This window comes from Xiphophorus maculatus, chromosome 5, assembly GCF_002775205.1.
Source record: "Xiphophorus maculatus strain JP 163 A chromosome 5, X_maculatus-5.0-male, whole genome shotgun sequence".
Lineage (NCBI taxonomy): Eukaryota > Metazoa > Chordata > Actinopteri > Cyprinodontiformes > Poeciliidae > Xiphophorus > Xiphophorus maculatus.
In genome coordinates, this window is record NC_036447.1 from 18021362 (window position 1) to 18042284 (window position 20923).

The window sequence follows — 20923 nt, forward strand, 5'->3', positions numbered from 1 at the left end:
TTGAATAACCTCTTAGTGTCCTTTTTGCATTAACAAACTGGTTCCAAAACCAAAGTGACAGAGCTCCAGGTGTCTAAACCTGGAGCAAAAAAGACCACTGTTACTGTTTTATCTCAGAGCGCTTGGTCTCAGTTGGCTGAAGAAGAATGTTTGTTTAGACGCACAACCATTCTGTGCTTTTCTGTTGTCCTCTCAAAAAACCCGGAAAACATCCTTTACAAGACATTGTGTCCTTATAATTATTTTAAATTCATGGACTTTTAGTGAGTGATCTTAAGTCTAACTTTTGGGAGTTTTATCATTTCTTTGTCTTCTGCAGAATCTAATGTTAGTGAGACTATGCTTAAACACCCACTAATGGAAAGATTGACATCTGTTTTGAATGTTTTCTTTCTCATGGTGGAATGGTAGTTTGTGATTGGTTGTTTAACCCATCTACTTGACAGCAGTAGACACTGACAGCTACCTGACAGCAAGTTCATGTCAAGTTGTCCCTCTTCTTGCATCAAAAGGACAACCCATCTCAATCTTTCGTTTCCAGGACATTTCATGAGAAATATGAGTTAAAGAGAAAGCTTATATAGCATTAATGAGAAAATGGTTGCTTTTGTTCCTGTTCATTTTGAAGGATCTGATACATAATTAGAATAACAACAACATACAGTACACAAATTCTGTCCAAGGAACAGGATTTCCAGAAAAAACGAAACAACTTTAACACAATATCTTCAACAAAGCCAAAGTGTGGCACCAAGTCTCTCACTAACAGTGGGTGTTAGAGAAAGTAATCAAACTTTTAGGACACACCAGTCCAAACAGCAGTTTCAGAAAAGAATCAGCTTTCAGTTCTGCTATCAACTCACTATGAGACAAATACGCAGGAAAGTCATTAAGAAGCAAAGAAAAAAGAAGTTCTTGTTTATACCTGTAGCTTCTTTCCCAGACAGACTGAGAGCGCACCATAGCATGAGACATAGCACAGTCCATGAACTCATCAGGGAACTCATTCTCACGCATCTTTGTGGTGCGAAACCAGCGGCACTGGCTCACTGACAAAGATATTGCTAGTAAAGCATCGTCCCACATGCGTAACCAATTACCGAAATCATAGAAACACACCCTGGTATGCCAGGCGCACGGCCAAGCCGCCATCCTACAAAAGAACTCACATACCAAAGAGACTCCCTGAAGGGAAACAGACAGAACCCATAGCCCATATCAGAGTAGAGACTAGGAATCTATACTGCTGTAGTCCTTGAGATTCACTGTCGTGCAGGTTTTAGATGCAACCCTTTTCCAACAAACCTGATTCAAATGAATAGCTTGTTACAAGGCCTCTGCCAAACTTGATGGCATGCTTTAATCATGTGAGTCAACTTTGTAAATTCAACTTATTACACTCAATAATAATAGCTTGTTCTATCTCCAGATGGACTTTACTAAATTTGTCATGTTCAATTAATATCAACAACAATCCTTTATGTTGTTCAAATGTCAAGTCAGGCAGCATAATAACAGGTTTAAGTGCTCTGGGTCCAACAGTTAGTCACTTCTTAAACCAAATATGTAACCAAAATGGCCTTAACATTCTATTTTGAACAACATCCATCTAGTGAAGTCATTGGTCATTGGTGCGAAAGTCCAAATTAAGGTACAAGTATTTTGTAATTTCATCATATTAAAATCCTTCAATTTCTGGCTCAAATGACTCACACTGCTGTCAAATGTATCTGTTTGGGATAGTCAGAGTGGGAGCTCACCTCCAAACATCCATTCTATAGAATATGCGTCCAAAAGTATATGGTGACTCGGGTAGAAAAAAAGTCTACTGCTCTGATGAAGACTGGCTTTCTTTTAAGGAAAGATGTAGAATAATGGGACTCTGTGGTTTTGTTTTTTAAAGGGATACAGCACTGTTGTGTTGATTTATGTGGGAACATTTATTGATGTAATTGTCTGAAAAGAGAAATGTCACACGGCTGAAGTTCTAACAACTGAAAACATGTGAATGTATTAACTTATTATTTGGAAATCCCCAAGTTTGGAACTGCCCCTGCCCTCCATCTTTATACTTGCAATTTCTGTTACAGTGAAAGAAATGAAAGAGGCTTATTTTGGTGCTTAATTCAAAGAGACAGGAAGTCTTGAAGCAAAACACCCACTTTTAAAAACTGAGCAAGTCACAACAGCGAGATATTTTTCTTGCAGCAGCTTGTTGTGAAATATGGCAGTTTAGAAAACCACTTATGAAAAACTGCTCTTTCCCCTTTTAGAGTTCATAAAGGAGGAACCACAAGAAGGAGAGGGAGCTTTTGTACTTAACTGTCTTCACAATTAATTTTTTCAATTTACATTGCGGCTGCTTTAGAGACTTGGGAAAAAAGGACCTGAAATTGTAACTCAGTTGCAGACCAAAATTGTGAGTACAAGTCTGACTTCTCTCCAGGTTTATTGTGGGTTATTATTCTTTAAGTAATGTACACTTAAACCTTAAATTATTTATTTCTACCAAAATCAGATTTTAGATTGTTAATGTCAGGGATAAGAACATTTTTGGGTTTACCTGTATGAATGAATTATGCTGTGAAGATATATGGCTGTTACAAATTTGTAATAAGATCCAAGGCTTCATTATTAAGGACATGCTGTTTCATCTTAACTGTCAGATGACACATTAGACCTCTCCTCTTTACAAAACACATTGTATAAGATATCACATATTTCATAATAATGCATATTAATGCAAATGTATTAATGAATTGAATTAATACATATGCACACATGTATATCATTGCATGCTTTACATTATGTTAGTTCCTCTGAAATGTCAGAAAACAAGAGCTTTGCCACATGACTTGATGACATTGACTTTGTAGTTGAACTTTCTGCAAACATGCTATGTGAGACGGATTGTTTTCAAAGTTTTTAAAATAAGATCTAAGTGTTGGGAGAAATGTTGAGTTCACAAATGCAACACATTTGCAATACAGATCAACTGAGGAACTTCTTGAACTGTTTTCACTCTGACCTTAATTGTGCAACCTCCAGGAACTTGGATAATAAATCTGTCCAAATTTTAAAAAGTGCACTCAAGAAGTCCCTCTCACTCTGCAAAAATGAAAAACTATTAGGAAATGTCAGTCAGCTTTAAATACTTCATGATAAATAGTCTTGTTTTTTAGCACAAAGGAGGTAGGAGTTTGTGTAGGCAAAGCTTCTGCTGTTAGATGATTTCTTCTGCCCAAATCTCAGTGTGTAAAGCAAATAGCCCTGATAGACGGTTCATGGATGACCTATTATAGCAAATCAATAGCATATGTTATGCTACTGACTTGTTCAGATACAAGATGCACTGCAGTGTGTAACATTGATCAAATTTGAAAATTACACTAAAATATACATATACATAGCTAAGTAACTTCCATTTTACTGTCAGTCCTGCACTTTATATTTTATATTCATATTTATATTCATATTTTATACTGTATTTTATTTTATTCTGGAGTAACCTCACAACATTGGAACCTCAAAACACTGTCCTGAGCCGCATGCAACAAAATTTCGTTCTGTATACACCCTGTGCATGCAAAATGACAAAGTCAGTCTAAGTCTAAGTCTAAGTCTAAGTCTAAAATATCACTGAGTAATGATATAACAACAAATAACAGTAAATATGCAACAGTTAATATTTAAATTATAAATAAAGCAATATCCAAAATAAGAACTGGGTAAACACCTGCTGTTTCAGTCTCTTTCCAATGTTTTCAGACACCTTGCAGATGGTACATTTTGCCATGCAACAACCATATACTTCAATATATTTTAATGGGATATTTTTGTGACAAACAAAACAAAGTAGTTTATAATGTTTTTTTTGTTTGTTTGTTTGTTTTTGTTCTGCAAATTAAACTCTGAAAAGTTTGACAACCATGTATATTCAGTGTGTTTTACTCTGAAATCCCTAACAAAAACAAATTCTCTTCAGAAATTGCAGTCAGTAAATAGAGTGCGCCATTTTATCTCAGGATAAATAAAGAAGATTTGTTAAGGTTTCAGAGGTCTTGTAAAGAACGTTAGTGGACAAATAGCAACATGACTGCAGATAAGTCAGCTATTTGAGACAGGAAACTAACAGGTCACATCACATTTATTACATTGTCTCAACTGTGAGACATGGTGGTGGCAGCATCATGTTATGGCTTTTCTTAGCAGAGGCAGGAAAGTAAGTCAGAGTTAACAGAAAGATGGATGGTGTTAAATGCAGGGCAGTTTTACAAGAAAACCTATTTTGGCTTTAGAGTGATTTAAACTGAATCACAATCACAACCAGCTTTATTGGCTTAAATTACCTGCACAAACAAGGAATTTGACTTTGGTTTTCAATTCCTCACAGCAAGCAGACATAAAGTCTATTACATAAAATAAGGGTAAATTAACAATGAGTAAATGCATTTGCAGCCATTACCTAAAGAAAGGAAAGCATTGTTGTAACAGTACAACAGTCATTATTTGTTTGACAGTAGAGCTGACTCATGCTGTAAGAATTTTATTATGTTCAGAGAAAAAGCCCTAGAGGGGGATGTGAATATTCAGGTATGGAAGCTCTCACCTTACATGTAAATGTATCATAACCTTCCTCTCAGGATTTTTAATTTACAGATGCCTTCCAGCAATGACACTTCACTCTTTTGAATGTGTGTGTGGGTGTGTGTGTGGGCGTGGGGGCGTGTGCACTAGTGGGGGTGTGCGCGCGTGTGTGTGAAAGAGCATATTCTTAAATACATGATGATTAAGATAAATAGCGACCACGTAACTCAGCTCTAATACTCTTGTCAGCATCTGCCAGCTATAAGTACGGCAGCCGAGCTCTAAACCCTTTTAAAGCAACACTCCTCCTCCCTAACCTCTCTTTCCTTCTTTTCTCATATCTCATCTGTACCAGCTGTTTTTACAGCACTTTACATAATATATCGCTCTCTCTCTCTGGTTGAATCAGTTTAAGCATCTTCTGCATTCAGACGTTCTCACTTTTCTTCTGCTGTTTAATTATTGTTCCCTAATCCACCTGAAACATGCAGTTAGGCGTCTTATTCCATCTGTGTTACTCCAATCATGACCTCTCTGAGAAATTCTTTTTTTTTTTTTTATTCAAATACATGCTCGGACCATTGATCTGGATGTAAAATTATGGATGAATCTTGGTTCATGCAGCAGCCTTCTCAGTTAGTGGAGCTTCTGGTGAAAATTGCGAAATGCCTGAAAAAAAAAAGTTCAAATCAGCAGTATCAGAATCTTACACTAGGAGCTTTAGAAATCATAACATGTTATTTTGTTGTTTTCATCTTTTTAATGATTTCTCCACTGACTAAATATATTTAAATTAAAGGTTGAATTCTAATTGATTAAGATGTGCTTTTATTTTAAATCATTTTCACCAGGAGAACCAATAAGTGTGAAGGTTGCCTAACACAACCTGTTGATTGTGAATGTTACCTAAACATTCTAACTAAAGATTGAGTCAAATCACCATAGCCTCAAACTAAAGAAAAAGAAAATTGTGAAAGTTTTCTCTTAGTTAATATTGAAAAGATTTACAAAAAAGCCACTAAACTGTAATTATGAGTCCAACAAATATCAATATGAACTTATAGAAGGAAATATTCATCCAAAAAGGAGGAAGAGAACAACAGTTTGTTGGAAGGGAATGGCTCATGGGAATGTAGAAGCTGATCCAGGCCTAATCCCGGTTTGTGTTTATTCTCAGAATCTTCACTCTGTAATATTCTATCTAAATTAGAACTACCTTTGTGATAATCCCATGCTGTGACCTACATTATGCAAAAGCCTCTGTGTCCACCAGAGTGTGAAAACGACACATAACTGCAGTGGTGGTGATGAGATGGTTAATCAAAATTTATATCAGGTAAGATGAAATGCAATCACTCAGAGAGCAGGTCAGATGTTCAGCAGCTCAGATTTGAAGTGATCCTGGAAAACAGGACCTGAAGAGCATAATCCTACTTTCTCACTTCACTGCTATTCATGTCATCGGCCCTATCCTGCCCTCTGGTGGCTGGAAGTAACAGTGGTAAGCAACATTGCAATCCTGGTCTGGGCTCTTTCTAGATGGAATTTGCATGTACTTGGATTCTCTCCCTTCTCTCTCATAGTCCAAAAACATGCAAGCTAATTGGTTAAACTACTATAGGTATGGGTGTGTGCCTGGTTGTTTGTCCTGTGTGTCTCTGTATTGCCCTAGCAACCTGTCCAGTATGTACTCATTTTCTTTCTTGCCTAATGGCTGCTAGTAATAGGCATCAGGTCCCCTGTGACCCTGTAGGGATAAGTGTGCATAGATAATGGATGTTCATAACATATAACACAGTCGATGAGGCTATCAGAGTAGATGAGTGTCATTAGAGGACTTTAAAACAAATATTAAACATTTGTTTGAAACAATAACTAAAAAATTGACTGTATAGCCTCTTGTAGACTATTGTCACAAATTTGCCTTCAAGCCATCAAGCAACATGTGGTCTGTGTATAATGCTTGTTGTCATTTATCATATTTAAGGCATTTTTCCACAACCTAGTAGCTTGAATTATGCAATTTTACCCCATCTGCATTCATCATATGAACATTTACATGAATTATTTTTGTTACAATCAAATGAAAAAAAAACCCTCTTAGTCCACCAAAAACACAAATAACAATATTGTGGGGCGTGTTGTGGTGGTGCAGGGGGTTAGCACGCCCCACGTTTGGAGGCCTTAGTCCTCGACGCGGATGTCGCGGGTTCGACTCCCGGTCCCGATGACCTTTGCCGCATGTCTTCCCCCCTCTCCTCACCCTCCTTCCTGTCTGCCTACTGTCAAAAAAATACGAGCCACTAGCGCTGCAAAACCTCTTCGGAGAAAAAAAAAATAACAATATTGTTTTAGATAAATATTTTATTTTTGATATTTTTATGCTAACTTTGTAATAGGACATAGGCCATCATGCAAACAAAAAAAGAAACATGTTCAGCAAGCTTTTTATCCTTTGCAGATAAGGTGTAAAATTGGATTCATCCTTAGTATCACAATGAGAATAGTATGATATACTGTATGTGATAAAAGTATGATCTCAAAGAAGAGAGTGATGTTTTAGCTAGTCACCATCCCATTTTCCACTTATTGTGCTGTTTGATCTGCTTGACTGCCTCTAAGGTCTTTAGAGAGCAGATGCAATGGTAGCTGTGCACCAGGAGGCTGGTAGGATGAAGATTTTGGTGACTTTGGTGACCCTGGCGGTGCAAAGCTCACATCTCGACTATTTCTCCGCCTAATGTAAGCTTGCAGGTTCCTGGCCGGAGTCATCAGTAACCCCTCACCCTCCTCCACAAGCCCATCAAACACTGCTCCCAGACTCTGTCGTATTCTCACGCAGAAGTGGGGGCAGCTGAAGACGTACAGGACAGGGTTCAAAACTGGATTCAGAAAAGCAAAAGTTGCAGACACTGGAAGGCCCTCTTGCACTAATTTGAGGATTTTTTCATTGTACTGGGCTGTCATTTCTAGAATGCAGAAAATGTGATAAGGAGCCCAGCACAGCACAAATGCTGCAATCACAGACGTCACCATTTTGGTGAAACTTTGAGAAAGTTTCACCAGGCTCTGATATGATGGACTGGAGATGACGGGAGACAGGTTGTTTAATTTGGACTTAAATGAGGAACCAGAAGTCAAAGACTTAACGCCATTTGTTTTAGCCATTCCTGAATGTGCATCGTAGCCAGGCAGAGTCAGCATATCAGCCAGTTTGCCGGTACTCTGCTTTCTCCTTCTGTGTCTGTTTCTCAGGCTTAGGGCAATTTTGATGTAGCTCCCTGCAATGACCACTAGAGGGAAGACGAAAGCTAACAGTAACTTGGAGATGGCTGTTGCCCCCTGCCTCACATTACAGTCCACTTTTAATGAATCCTTACTGGATAAATACAAAGCAAAATTATGGTAGCATAACTTCCTCCCATCAGTCTTCACAATCACTGAACGAAATATGGAGTAAGGTAGGGTATTTAACGCTGCCCACAGCCAGCCCAGAGCGCACACCTTCCAAGCTCCTGCCACCGACCTGTGATTCTTGCTCCACACTGGCTTGGAAACTAGAAGCAGACGGTCCAATGAAATGGCTGCCAGTAGGAAGGCTGAAACAAACATGTTGAAGAAAAAGATGGAAGTTTGTACTATGCAGAGTGGGTATCCGAGCTCCCAGCTATGGGAGGAATAAAAGTAGAAGGTAAAGAACGGTAGAGTCAGGGTGGCCAGGAAGTCAGACATGGCCAGGTTAAGCATCCAAATGGAGGCCACGGTTCGATGCCGGAGGTGAAATCCCAAAACCCAAATGATCAAGGCATTTTCCAAAATTCCCAGGGAGGAGAAGATGCCATGGATGCAAACCACGACCAGGTTGACCTGTGTGTTGTTGTTTAAATTGTCTTCTCTCATCCGCTTCAGCAGTGGGCAGAATAACGGACCCTCAGAGACATTGGGGGTGAACACCATGTTGAACATCAGACGGCTGAAATAAGAAATAAGTCAGATTTATGAAAAACTTAAACTCATTGTATGTTATAATTAGAAAGTTGAGTGCCAGGTTTGCAGCTAAGCCATACACTTTTCATTTCAAATGATGGATTGAACAGAGCTCTGTGAGGAGTCCAAAATATGAGATTTTATTTTATAACCTACTGGTAACTCTTTTCTTAAATTTCACCACAAGTTGACCCTGACCTGCTTTGTTCATGGGTCTTCATGATGCTGTCTAATATTCTCTAAAAACAATCTCTAAGGCCTTCGAAGAACAGCTGAGTTTAGATATAATTTACTGTGACTTTAGAGGCAGTTTGCTGCTCATTTTGATAATTTTCTGATTTTAAACAAATGGAAAACCATAAATTATTATTCTTTCCACTTAACAATTATGCACTACTTTGTGTTGGTCTATCACAGAAAATCTCTGTAAAATATATTAATGCATGTAGTATTAATATTAAAATTAGAGAAAAACTCAAGCTATATGAATAGTTCAGACATTTATCGCAAAACTGATTAATTTTGTTTTAGGATTAACATTATCAGAAAGAGCCAAGAGCGAAAACGTTTCGTGAACTAATTATTGTTGTTTTTCATGGGTGAAACACTTTTACAGATTACTTAGTCTATACTTTTTAAAGACAAATTACAACCCTACTGCACCCTAAAAGTTATTGCATGAAATTAAGTTAGCATTAAAAGATCTAAAATAAACAATCTGGCAGAGACGGCAGGAGATTAAATTTTTACAACAGTATTCTTGAAAGCAGACACCTTCAACGTTCTGTTCTGACTTGTTTCCATCAACAGTCTCTGGGAACTGATTACCATCTGTACAGAAACAATAACCCTTTCAGCTGGTAATAGCCTTGAAAAATGAAGAAGTTGTCTTTGGACTACAATTCGTCTTGATCTTTGGGACTTTGTGTGTTTTGCTTAATTTTGGTGTTTATATTATGCTTCCATGTTCCCTGTGTATAAGTATTTTCACCCATTTTATATTAGTTAAGCTTCAGCCACTTGCCTTTCTTCAAAGCAGCATAGTTTCTAATCAACGACCTGTCCCTTATGTCAACTCTTCAGCTTAGCTTTATCGTTAGTTTGTAATATCATACTGTTACATGTCTCCTAGACCTTGTGATTGTTATGTTTTCACTTTGATTTTATGTAGTTTTTATTCCTCATATTTCTAAGTTAATAGTCTTACTGTACCTTCTGCCTTTTCTCTGTATTTGGGGCCTGCTCCTCAACATTTTGTGACACAATTCTAGTGAAACATTTAAAACTACCTTTAATTGTATAGGACAGGCAAAGTAATCGCTGTGAAATCTTTTTGAACTGTTCCAGGGTAGTCATCTCTTAAGAGTTACAGAAGCAAAACAAAAAAAAAAAGGTTGGGCTTTTGACGCTTACAGCATGTTAAAGCCTGTTAATGTTGTCTAGCCGCATTCCTATTGAGAAATACTGCATGGACAGAAGGGATTAACACCTCAGAGGTGCTAACATATTATAGTCAAACTCAGTGCTGCCTTGACTGAACTACTTATCCTGCACTATAAAATTTGAAACTATCACTAAAACATAAAGTCCTTCACAGTTAAAGATGCACATATGTGGTCAGTGATCGTTTTTGCAGCAAAAAGTTCGCAAAAATGGTTAGAAACTGAATGAGGAAGGGAAAGAAAGACAAAACCATCAGTTCTCTAACGGAAATGAGTCAGCTGAAGTCTTGCTTTGGCTAACAACAGCATTTGAAAATTTACTCTTGGTTAATAATTTGCTTACTTTTAATCCATAAAGTTGTTTTTATACATTTCAACGATTTTGTTTCGCAAAATGTCAGATGGCTATCTGCTGCTGAACAAACATTTATATCCAAGTTCTACCAACTCATTGTACCTAAAGTTGCACAATAAATAACAATGATTAAATGTGGTATTGCAAGTTTCTCTATTGTTGACCACTGTAAACAGATATGAGAGCAACAATAAGTGTCTCTGTTGATCAACAGTTGTTACAGCTGAGCTGAATTGCTTTCGCTTGCTCCATATAAATATTTACTCAAATAAATTAATACCTTTTGCTCAAATAACAAATTATTCCATCTTATCTCATTTCTCCTAGCACAAAAACAATTAAAGCAGCACCACTTTTAAGTCTCATCACCAGTAACTGTTAATGAAGCTGCCTGTTTGCTGAAACTAACAAATAAATAACATTTAACCACTACACACTCAGGGATTAGGCTCAACTTTCCCTACATTAGCATTGACTTCTAGGACACTTATACGCTGCTATAATTGAGTTACTAATTTACATTTACCTGTTAACAAATATGTGAGAACAACAATGAGCATTTAAAGTTCTATTTGCATGTTTTACCTAGCGCCATAGGAAATATTTGTTGTTTTCTTGCTTCAAAATACAATAAACTCATGTTTAATTGCTGAATCAACTGTGATGCAACATTTTTTACATGCAGGTCACAGCCAGTGGAAATATATGTGAAGAAAGCTGCTAAGCAGGAAAATGTTTGATTGATATGATGCCAGTTAAGATATTACAATGATTATTGTCAAAGGTATAAATGCATTTTAAAAGTTTTCAATAAAATGTAAATCAAATCAGCTGCTTTTTTAAAATTATGCTCATTTGCATTGTTTTGTTATCATTTGAAAGACGCCTGTCATTTCCTGTTGTGAAACAATTTATTAGAGGTTACAGGTATGCATAATTTTGGGATACCTGTACATTTACGAGATAACACTAATTAACTCCTCTGTCAAATGTTTCAAATTAAAGTTTGAACATGAAACATTTAGTGTTTCATGGTTTGAATAGTCCTCTCACAACCAAACTCACACACTTAGTCGCATCCTGCCGACTGGAGGAGACGTACATAAATTATTATTCCAAGTCAGCACATGAAAAGACTTGAGCAAACATTCGTCTGACATCCAATAAGAGCAGATGTGACTAATTGAATTTAAATGTCTTTAACAGTAGAAAAGTATAAATAAAATACAGTACAGACCAAAAGTTTGGACACACCTTTTAATTCAATGAGTTTCCTTTATTCTCATGACTATTGACATTGTAGATTCACACTGAAGGCATCAAAACTATGAATAACACATGTGGAAATATGCACTAGACAAAAAAGTATAAAACAACTGAAAATACCCCTTATATTCTAGTTTCTTCAAAGTAGCAACCTTTTGCTGTGATTACTGCTTTGCACACACTCTGCATTTTCTTGATGAGCTTCAAGAGGTCGTCACCTGAAATGGTTTTCACTTCATAGGTGTTGCCCTGTCAGGTTAATAAGTAGGATTTCTTGCCTTATAAACAGTCATGAAAATAAAGAAAACCCATTGAATTAGAAAGGTGTGTCCAAACTTTTGGTCTGTACTGTACATCTCACTTCCTTGATTTCTAATACATAATACAATAACACATAACAAATAACTATTCACTAGATTTATGAAAGAAATATTTTGTATTCCTCACAGTCCCATAGTTCCACACAATAGAACAACTACACTGACTGTAAAACTGGAACAATTTTTCACCAGCTAACAAGAGTGTCAAGACATTAAAAGGTGATTTATTTCAGTATTCAGTCTAATTTAAACAAGCTCATGATAAGGTTTTTATATATTAGCTGAACTGACTATGATTATATGATGTTCATGTAATTTAAAAGCGATATCCATCTAAAATGTATGTGCTCCAAACCATAAAAGCTTAAAGTGTATTATATGAACAGAATTTCATAGAAATCTTTATCAACAGAGAATTCCAGCAGAAGCATGTGATACCACATTATTATATACATCAATCTACTATTATCATACTAAATTAACAGCTTAGCATCTCATTCTATAAGATAAATTAATCTTTATAAGCTCAAAACTCACCAGGCTGTTGGTTATACTCGCTTGTAAGAGGGGAGCATAAGGCATTAAATCCTCTCCTGTGCTTCTTCTCTTTGTCCCCCACACACACTCATTTCTCCAACTCTATTGCTTTCTGCTGCCCTCCTGTGCTGGAGACACCCACCCTCTGATTCACGCAGATGCACATACCTCAGCTGGCTCCTCCCAACAGAAACTGAACAGCACAGATGCAAATTACACTGAAATTTTAATGCAGGCAGCAACTGGTGAGGAGCGACGCAAACAAACCAAAAAGCACATGGAAAACTGATGAAAGGGGGAAAAACTGAAATATATCTGCACTGTTTTACTGTCAGTCTGACATCATAGAGTCTCTCAACAAGGGAAGGCTTGTGTGAACATGACTCACCATACAATTGTATTTTTGTTGTGATGATACTTTGCTCCAGCAGATTTTTGTTTGTTTGTTTTTCTTAGATCAGCTATGGAAAAGTACATTTTCCTTTATTAGTATTCTGCAAAAAAGCATGGCTGTGACAATGTAAAGTTTTGACTAAACTTTCTGTACATATAGAGAAGGTTTACCTACAAAAATTGAGAGATCCAAGTATTTCCTAAAGTTTGCATAGTAGTAGAGAAACCTTTTACCTTTCATTACCGTTCAATTTGATAATAAAATTCTTTATAATTGCTTTAAAAGTCACATGGTTTTCATGTTTAACCACAAAAATTCCCCTTTGTAGTTTTTAATGGTCTATGTATCTGCTCTATAATATGGTGCTGTAAAAAAGTATATGACCTTCCACAAACATGCTATTTTCTGTTTTTGTTCAAGAATTGCAAACACATTTTACCATAAGACAAATTTAACCTTAGCGTATACAAACAACTTGCTATGTTGAATAGATAAAGCAATCAAAACTAGCTATGTCCAAAGGTATTTACCCTCCTTGTTAAATCATGAATTGATTGTTGCTAAGCTAACCATATTTTTGGGAAAGTTGTGTTCCAGTTCGCTGGCAACATATCTGGCTAATTACTGCCAGATATGTAGAATAAATAAAACAAAATAATTTGCATCTATCAGTCGGGAATGTGTTATTAACAAATTTCTACTGCTTTGGGACTCCAACAAACTGCAACGAGATTATTATCCACATATTATCCACAAATAAAATGCAGTGGGGAACTTTCCCAGGACTATTAATTACTCAAACAGTCTATCAGTGTTTATTCGGAATGAAAATGCCCCAGAACAACATAAGAGTAGGCCTCAATTGCCTCATTTAAGGTCATTGTTTACTATTCCATAACAAGACACTGAGAAAAAATGCCATCCATGGGAAAAAGCACTGCGTCTGTGTTGGAGCACTGAATTCTGCTCTGTATAAGGCATTTTTGAAAAGGAATAACAAGCCATTACATTGAGACTTTGTCTTAAATGGATTTGAATTATTGAGCAGAAAAATTATCCAAAGCACAACAGCATGTCCACCCATGACAGCTTTTAAAGGCAACAAAAAGACTCTCATCAGTTAAACAAAAGTCCATTTAAATCCTGTTTCCATTCTGTGAAATCAGACAAACAGCAGCAAAGTCTGTTTGAACACCCTATACATCAAAAAACAGCTCAGGAATTTATAAAACATAACTGGCTTTCAAATTGTTTGATTTTGTATTCAAAATCAAAATCAAACAGAATAGAATGGAAACAGCCTTTTTGTCCTGCAAAAGGGAAATTCAGATCTAACAGCAGCATCATATACAGTATATATATATATATATATATATATATATATATATATATATAACTTCACACCAAAAACTTGCTAATGTGTCAGAGTAATTCAATCTGGAGAGACTCACACAGAGAAGAAAATAGCAGTTAAAAAGATTTAATGGTACAATTTCTTTGGCGCTCGGACCCGGCAGAAGACCGTGAGCCGAGGATCGCCGTGAGCAGGCGGTCTGCTCGGCGAGCTCGGGATAGTCTTCCCCCCGGGACCGAAACTGGTGGTGGAGCGGAGCTTGGAGAGGAAGAGCACAAGGGATCCTGGAGGACGACCTTCATGGTGAAGGTGGAGAAGGGGAGGAGGTGGGTCGAAGCACGGCTGACGAGCAGGAAGACCCCAGGGTAGCTTGGACTTTTGAAGGTGTCTTTGGACGACGATTGGCTGGAGCGGCGTGAAGCTCCGGTCCGGATTGGCTGCGGTCGGGCGTAGTGATTAGATGATGTGGTGAAGCTGGTCGAGTCTCCCAGTTTGAATTTTCGCCAAGGCTCCATTTCAATCTGGAGAGACTCACACAGAGAAGAAAATAGCAGTTAAAAAGATTTAATGGTACAATTTCTTTGGCGCTTGGACCCGGCAGAAGACCGTGAGCCGAGGAGCGCCGTGAGCAGGCGGTCTGCTCGGCGAGCTCGGGATAGTCTTCCCCCCAAAAGAGGGAGCCGGGCCGAGGCCTGGCTGGCCTGCAGTCGGATGACTGATAGGCGCACCACGTTGGTTGGGGCCTGCAGTCTGACGAGACTGATAGGCGTCGGTTGGGCCTGCAGTCTGACGAGACTGATAGGCGTCGGTTGGGCCTGCAGTCTGACGAGACTGATAGGCGCCGGTTGGGCCTGCAGCTCGGCGAGACTGATAGGCGTCGGTCGGGGCCTGCAGCTCGGCGAGACTGATAGGCGTCGGTCGGGGCCTGCAGCTCGGCGAGACTGATAGGCGTCGGTCGGGGCCTGCAGCTCGGCGAGACTGATAGGCGTCGGTCGGGGCCTGCAGCTCGACGGGACTGATAGGCGTCGGTAGGGCCTGCAGTCTGACGGGACTGATAGGCGTCGGTAGGGCCTGCAGTCTGACGGGACTGATAGGCGTCGGTAGGGCCTGCAGTCTGACGGGACTGATAGGCGTCGGTAGGGCCTGCAGTCTGACGGGACTGATAGGCGTCGGTAGGGCCTGCAGTCTGACGGGACTGATAGGCGTCGGTAGGGCCTGCAGCCTGACGAGACTGATAGGCGTCGGTAGGGCCTGCAGCCTGACGGGACTGATAGGCGTCGGTAGGGCCTGCAGTCTGACGGGACTGATAGGCGTCGGTAGGGCCTGCAGTCTGACGGGACTGATAGGCGTCGGTAGGGCCTGCAGTCTGACGGGACTGATAGGCGTCGGTAGGGCCTGCAGCCTGACGAGACTGATAGGCGTCGGTAGGGCCTGCAGCCTGACGAGACTGATAGGCGTGGGTCGGGGCCTGCAGTCTGACGAGACTGATAGGCGTCAGTCAGGGCCTGCAGTCTGACGAGACTGATAGGCGATAGGGCCTGCACGCTGGCGGGACTGATGGCGAAGCAGCGTGATGGACTGCGAGGCCAAGCCGGCAGGGCTGAGGGCCTGTTGGGCCCTGCTAGCTTCCCTAGGTGTGAAATAAATGTTAGAGGTGACTGTAGCGGCCTCTCGGAATGGACAGCCAGATGCAGGGAGTTCCGAACGGGTGCAGCTTAATCTTGACCTTTCTTGTCAGGCACCGTGAAAACTGTAGCATAAATAAAGGATACATAATGTATAAATAAACATAAATGTTCACAAAACACAATTGCGCACATTCCTACCTCATTCTGCTTTCCAAGAGCGCTATTTTACAAATTTTCTTTTTCTTCAGGCTCTAACGCTGACTCTGCGTGGTTAGCGAAACAGGAAGTGCCTAACACAAAATACGCAAAGAAGAAATGTACCGCTCTTCAAAATAAAGCACAAATCAACCACTAAGTGTCACTGTGGGACCAATGAACAAAAAGAAGAATTTCACCATTTAGTAGCTATTTACGGTGACTAGGGCTCCACCACCAGTTATTTGGAGAGATGCTCACCTGCAGACATTGCATGTGGAGCTTCGAGCACAGCTGAAAGATTTGGTAGGATATAGGATGAGAAGGCCGGGGATGACCAGCGGCCGAGCTGAAGGAGAGAAGCTGAAGGGACGCCTGACGATGGCGATGAGGCAACGCCTATTCTAAAAGAATGGCCCGAGAAGTGGCAAGGGGGAGGATCTCAGCTGAGATCAGTCTGAGGTGGCAGATGAAACGGGCAGCGGTTGTAGTGGTCAGGGAAGAATTTAGTATCGAGTTAGATAGTCTCTAACTGATTGAATACTTTAGATGCAGTGTGAACTCACTCCGTAACTGAAATCCATAGAAGGCTAGGAGGAAAGCGCATGAGTGGAGCTCTGATGTAGGGGACGAAGGCGCCGGATTGGTGTGCAGTGATGAGATTCCCAAGTGATGGGAATGAGATGGGTTTCCAGCTATCAGGATTAGAGGAGCTATGCTTAGAAATCCCTTGAGAAGAAATTCACAGCGGGGTTCGACTAGACTAGACGACCAGACTAGACTAGATGATGTGGTAGGTTGCTAAAGCTTAGCGTGAAAGTTGCTTCCAGCGAGCAGACTGCGGATGTAGGAAAGAACTGAAGAAGGGAAGCTGTAGGAATGCTTTGCACGGAGGCAGATGTGGGAGTTACAACTGGACCTGGAGGGGCAGACTGGCTGCCTGTGATCTGCTGTAATATGATTAAGTTGTACGGATATACGAATCCTGCTTAACTAATTGATTAATTAATGCAACTACGGATGAATGCATGGATGTAATTCTCGAAATCCTGGACTGTTTTTATCTTATGCTGGGGCAATGAGACGAAGTTGGATCGCTAAATAATAATAGGGGCCTGTAAATCCCCCAAAAGCTCTTTAGAGAACGCAAGGAAAAGGGTAGAACAAGTCAGGATTCCTACTGCGCGGTAGACTAGGGCACGTACACGAGACCGAGAGTCAACGTCGGGCCGGAGTTTAGTTTCCTGCCAATGAGGATCGCCATACGTCCTGCTCCAACGGCTGGTAGCGACCGACAGAAAGGGATTACCGAGACGCTTTTAGGTAATCGGCCACATAACGGGGAAGTTAGATCTTCGTAAGCCGTATTGCCAGCGACGGTCCGGCTTGGTGGTAAGCAGTCGGATTATCGGGGAACGGGAGGCTTGTTTTAAACGAGCGAGCTTTGTGGTCGGCTACGACTAGCTCCAGCGGTAATTACTGACCATTCATTTACCAGAAGAACGTTGGCTGGTTTTATCCCGTCGCGTGAATCGAACTGACGGCTGTACAGATGACGCTGACCACCTAGCGCGCATGGCTGCGTACCAACTGTGTGTGTGCCTCCTTGATATGGGTCGGAACCAATGGATGACGAGGAAAGAAAGCTGTCAGAGCGAGCGGCGTTGTGAACTATGAATCACTTGAGAGAGGACTCGTGAAGTTTGTATCGCTGTGCAGGTGAAGCTAACTGTTCGAGGGTGGAGGTTAAGATTGACGACTGGAAAGTACGCAGATGAGATCCGGTCTGGCTGCGATGAAGCTGCAAAATTAGAGAGCCTACGAGCGGCTTCTGATGATCAGACTACTCGGGGTGCGACATTGGCCCGACTGGGGGGGAAGGAGAACCATCCTCCCCGCATTGTGCACCAGGAGCGGCCCGTGATTGATGGTGCTGCTAAGGTGTGTGTGCGTGACTGTTTCTCCCCGTGTATGTCGGCTGCCTGGGTGGCTTGTGTTCCTGATTGCTCGACTGAGATCGTCAAGCCATCTACGGTCAATGGCTGGGATTGCGGTTGTTGTGGATGCTGGACCTACTAATGAAGCCATTCGTGTGTTCCTGCAGCGTTGTTACGCTTCCACCTGGTTCACCAGATGATAAGCGCGGATCTAGGTAGGCTGCGTCTCTGCTCTCGGGTAATCTACCTGCTGGGTCCATAGTTAAGGTATTTTCTCTTTCAGATACCTGATGACTGCACCATTTTGGAGCTGCAGCGCTCGGACGCTCTGCCATCTGTGTGGATGGGCTGCTTGCATGGATCTGGAGTAGAATGGGGCAGCACGGCTTTTTTTTTTTTTTACAGAAAGAGAAATTGTAAATAAAAGATTGCCCATAACTCCGTTTGTTTTCAGGTGCGTTTTATATGGAACTTTAGGCGGATCCCCTCTACTAGTCATGAAAAGCTTAAAGAAAATGGTGCTGCGATTAGGAGACCAGCGGCAGCTGGGGCGGAGGCCAGAATGAGCTGAAATGCAAACCGGAACTACTGACAGAATTTGGAGCGATCTTAGCAACAGAGGGAAGAGAGGGCTACGGCGGCCTGAGCGGGAACTAACGGAACGAGCTAGTCGCGACCCTGGAAATGCCAAGACTGACCGGCGATAGGAGGCGTGGTAAACATGAGTTAAAGGCACTGGTACGCTGACAGAGACTAAAGCGAAGGGAGAATGAACGAGTCAGGAGCAGGTACGTCTTACCTAGACGACGCCCAATGGGCGCAGATGAAGCTGCGGGTTGATGAGGCTGACAAGCCAGCTGCGAGCCGAGATAGGTGGAGGTGAGCGTAGCGGTCTGATGCGACGTCCTCTCGGAGGTGAACTGGGAGAGACGATCGGGCAACGGATCGAGTCCATGGTGGGACGAGCAGGAAGAGCCGACGTGCGTCGGTGCAGCGATGGCGGATCGTGGAGACAACCAGCGCTTGCTGCGGGGGACAGCGCCAATGAGCCGCAGCAGCCTATGGTGAGCCGGAGCGGGGAACCGGGCAGATAGCGGAGGACTGCGACGTCAACGAGGGGAGGACGGAAAATTCCGCTCGTCGTCGCAGATGGAGGCCGAAGGAAGGCGTGATGAGGGCGGTTCGATTGGTGAGGAGTAGCGGGGAGTCGACAGGAGCGCGGCCGGTCGGTGAGGGATACTCCCTGGATCTGGGCGGACGGAAGGCAGCTGAAACTTGTTGACTGAATGTCGGAGAGGTAGGAGAAGCGTTCACGTAGGTTCGAAGCACGGCTGACGAGCAGGAAGACCCCAGGGTAGCTTGGACTTTTGAAGGTGTCTTTGGACGACGATTGGCTGGAGCGGCGTGAAGCTCCGGTCCGGATTGGCTGCGGTCGGGCGTAGTGATTAGATGATGTGGTGAAGCTGGTCGAGTCTCCCAGTTTGAATTTTCGCCAAGGCTCCATTATACAAAAAACAAGCCACTGAGTAGGCTTACGTTTTCAAAAATGTACATAATGTACATGTGTACTCAATATTAGAAAAAAATGTTTTTCACTTTATTTCCATACAACTTAATTTATGGAGTTATTTATATTGATTTCTTTGCATTTTTGGGTTATTTGAGTTATTAACAACAGGGACTGATGATCATCTGCTTCTGCACCAGTGCAGAAAATCAGATGAGCAAGAACAGTAGAAATGTTATTTAAAAACAAGTGAGAACATCATAGATTGTGTAAATGCCAGTATGAATGTAAATACATGTAACTGTAGGGAGCAGTGATGGTTATATCAACAGGAGTGTATTGTAAACTATTAAAGTACCACAAAATGAACAGCAGATGTCACCAATTCTCTCCTCTGAATAATCTTTTTTCAATTTTAGTTGAATTGAAAGTTCTGGCACATATTTCATTATTTTACAAACCGTTAATCATGCTCCACTCCCTTTTACTGGGTACTTGTACCTTTTTCTAAAATGCACGTTGGAATAAGTCAGGGAGGAGAAAACTGATTGACGTAATTTTCTTATCTTGTTTTCCAAGCTTCCTGTTAAGTCTGACTTTTGTCATGTAGGTATGAGCCACTCTCCACCCAGTTATTGCAAAATTCTGTGTATATAAAGCTGTGAAAAGTGAAACTCTGCTTTACATTTTTGGGGGGGAGGAAACTAGGGTCATTGCTGTTGGAAATTATTCAGGTATGGGCTAAAATTTATTGATTCTGTAATAATATATGTCTTTTAATAGCCTCTTGCTTTTTCTCAATAATACTAATAACCAAAGTTATTTTATTAATGTGAAATTTTAGAGTGTATAATATTTTAGAGTGTATAATTTACCTTCATCTAAGTCATAAGTTTGCAGGAACAGCATCTAATTTACTTTTGATTCCTATAACTTTTTTCACTTTAAGGTATGAATATTTGTTTTTCATGTCTATTTAGAATAATTCTAATCACTTTACCTGTGTAACGTTTTTCCTATTCAACCATGTTCATGTTTACTGAGACCCTTATTAGTAACTAATACAGGATAAAATAAACGAAGGACCAGGATACCAGGTTGGTTGCGAGCTGAAACTGGTTGAATGATTTTCTGTATCTGTCTCTTTTTTATCTCACATCTCTGAACTGAACAGCTATGAATGTTGTGGAAATAAATTATATAGATGGCCTGTCACAATAAGCAATAAATCAATTAATTGCATGACAAATTAAAACAAGCTCAATAATTTCCATTTGCATTGTTTATTGTTTTCCTCTTTTCTCTTGCAGACAAAAGCCTTAAGTCTAATGCATTGGTCTCAACTAGCTCTGTTAAACAAGCTTTTACAGAGACTTCATAATTAATTTTATTTGCTTTTTCTGTTGTTTTGTTT

The 20923-nt window shown here is 40.7% G+C and overlaps 2 protein-coding genes across 2 annotated transcripts in view; one reads left to right on the forward strand and one right to left on the reverse strand.

Moving 5' to 3' along the window:
- The first annotated feature begins 2239 nt into the window (after positions 1-2239).
- LOC102237829 (von Willebrand factor A domain-containing protein 7-like) overlaps positions 2240-20923 on the forward strand; it is a 28532-nt gene continuing 9848 nt past the window's right edge. The window contains exon 1 of the mRNA XM_023333895.1: positions 2240-2419. The gene's annotated coding sequence lies outside the window, so the exon portion shown is untranslated. The remainder of the gene's footprint in view (positions 2420-20923) is intronic.
- On the reverse strand, positions 6935-19980 carry LOC102237575. Its single transcript, XM_023334342.1, has 8 exons — positions 19971-19980; positions 19150-19333; positions 18802-19061; positions 18701-18755; positions 15070-15257; positions 12663-12687; positions 12514-12588; positions 6935-8563 (listed from the first exon to the last, which is right to left on the reverse strand). The coding sequence occupies exons 1-8, from the start codon at positions 19978-19980 to the stop codon at positions 7174-7176; spliced, it is 2187 nt and encodes a 728-aa protein (XP_023190110.1). The 3' UTR covers positions 6935-7173.

Bases quoted from the DNA above. Each gene is read 5' to 3' on its own strand.
- LOC102237575 (XM_023334342.1), bottom strand. The intron at 19,062-19,149 runs GCGACGACGAGC...GGCTCACCATAG, and splicing joins CCTTCCTTCGGCCTCCATCT to GCTGCTGCGGCTCATTGGCG. The intron at 12,589-12,662 runs GTATGTGCATCT...ATAGAGTTGGAG, and splicing joins GTTGGGAGGAGCCAGCTGAG to AAATGAGTGTGTGTGGGGGA.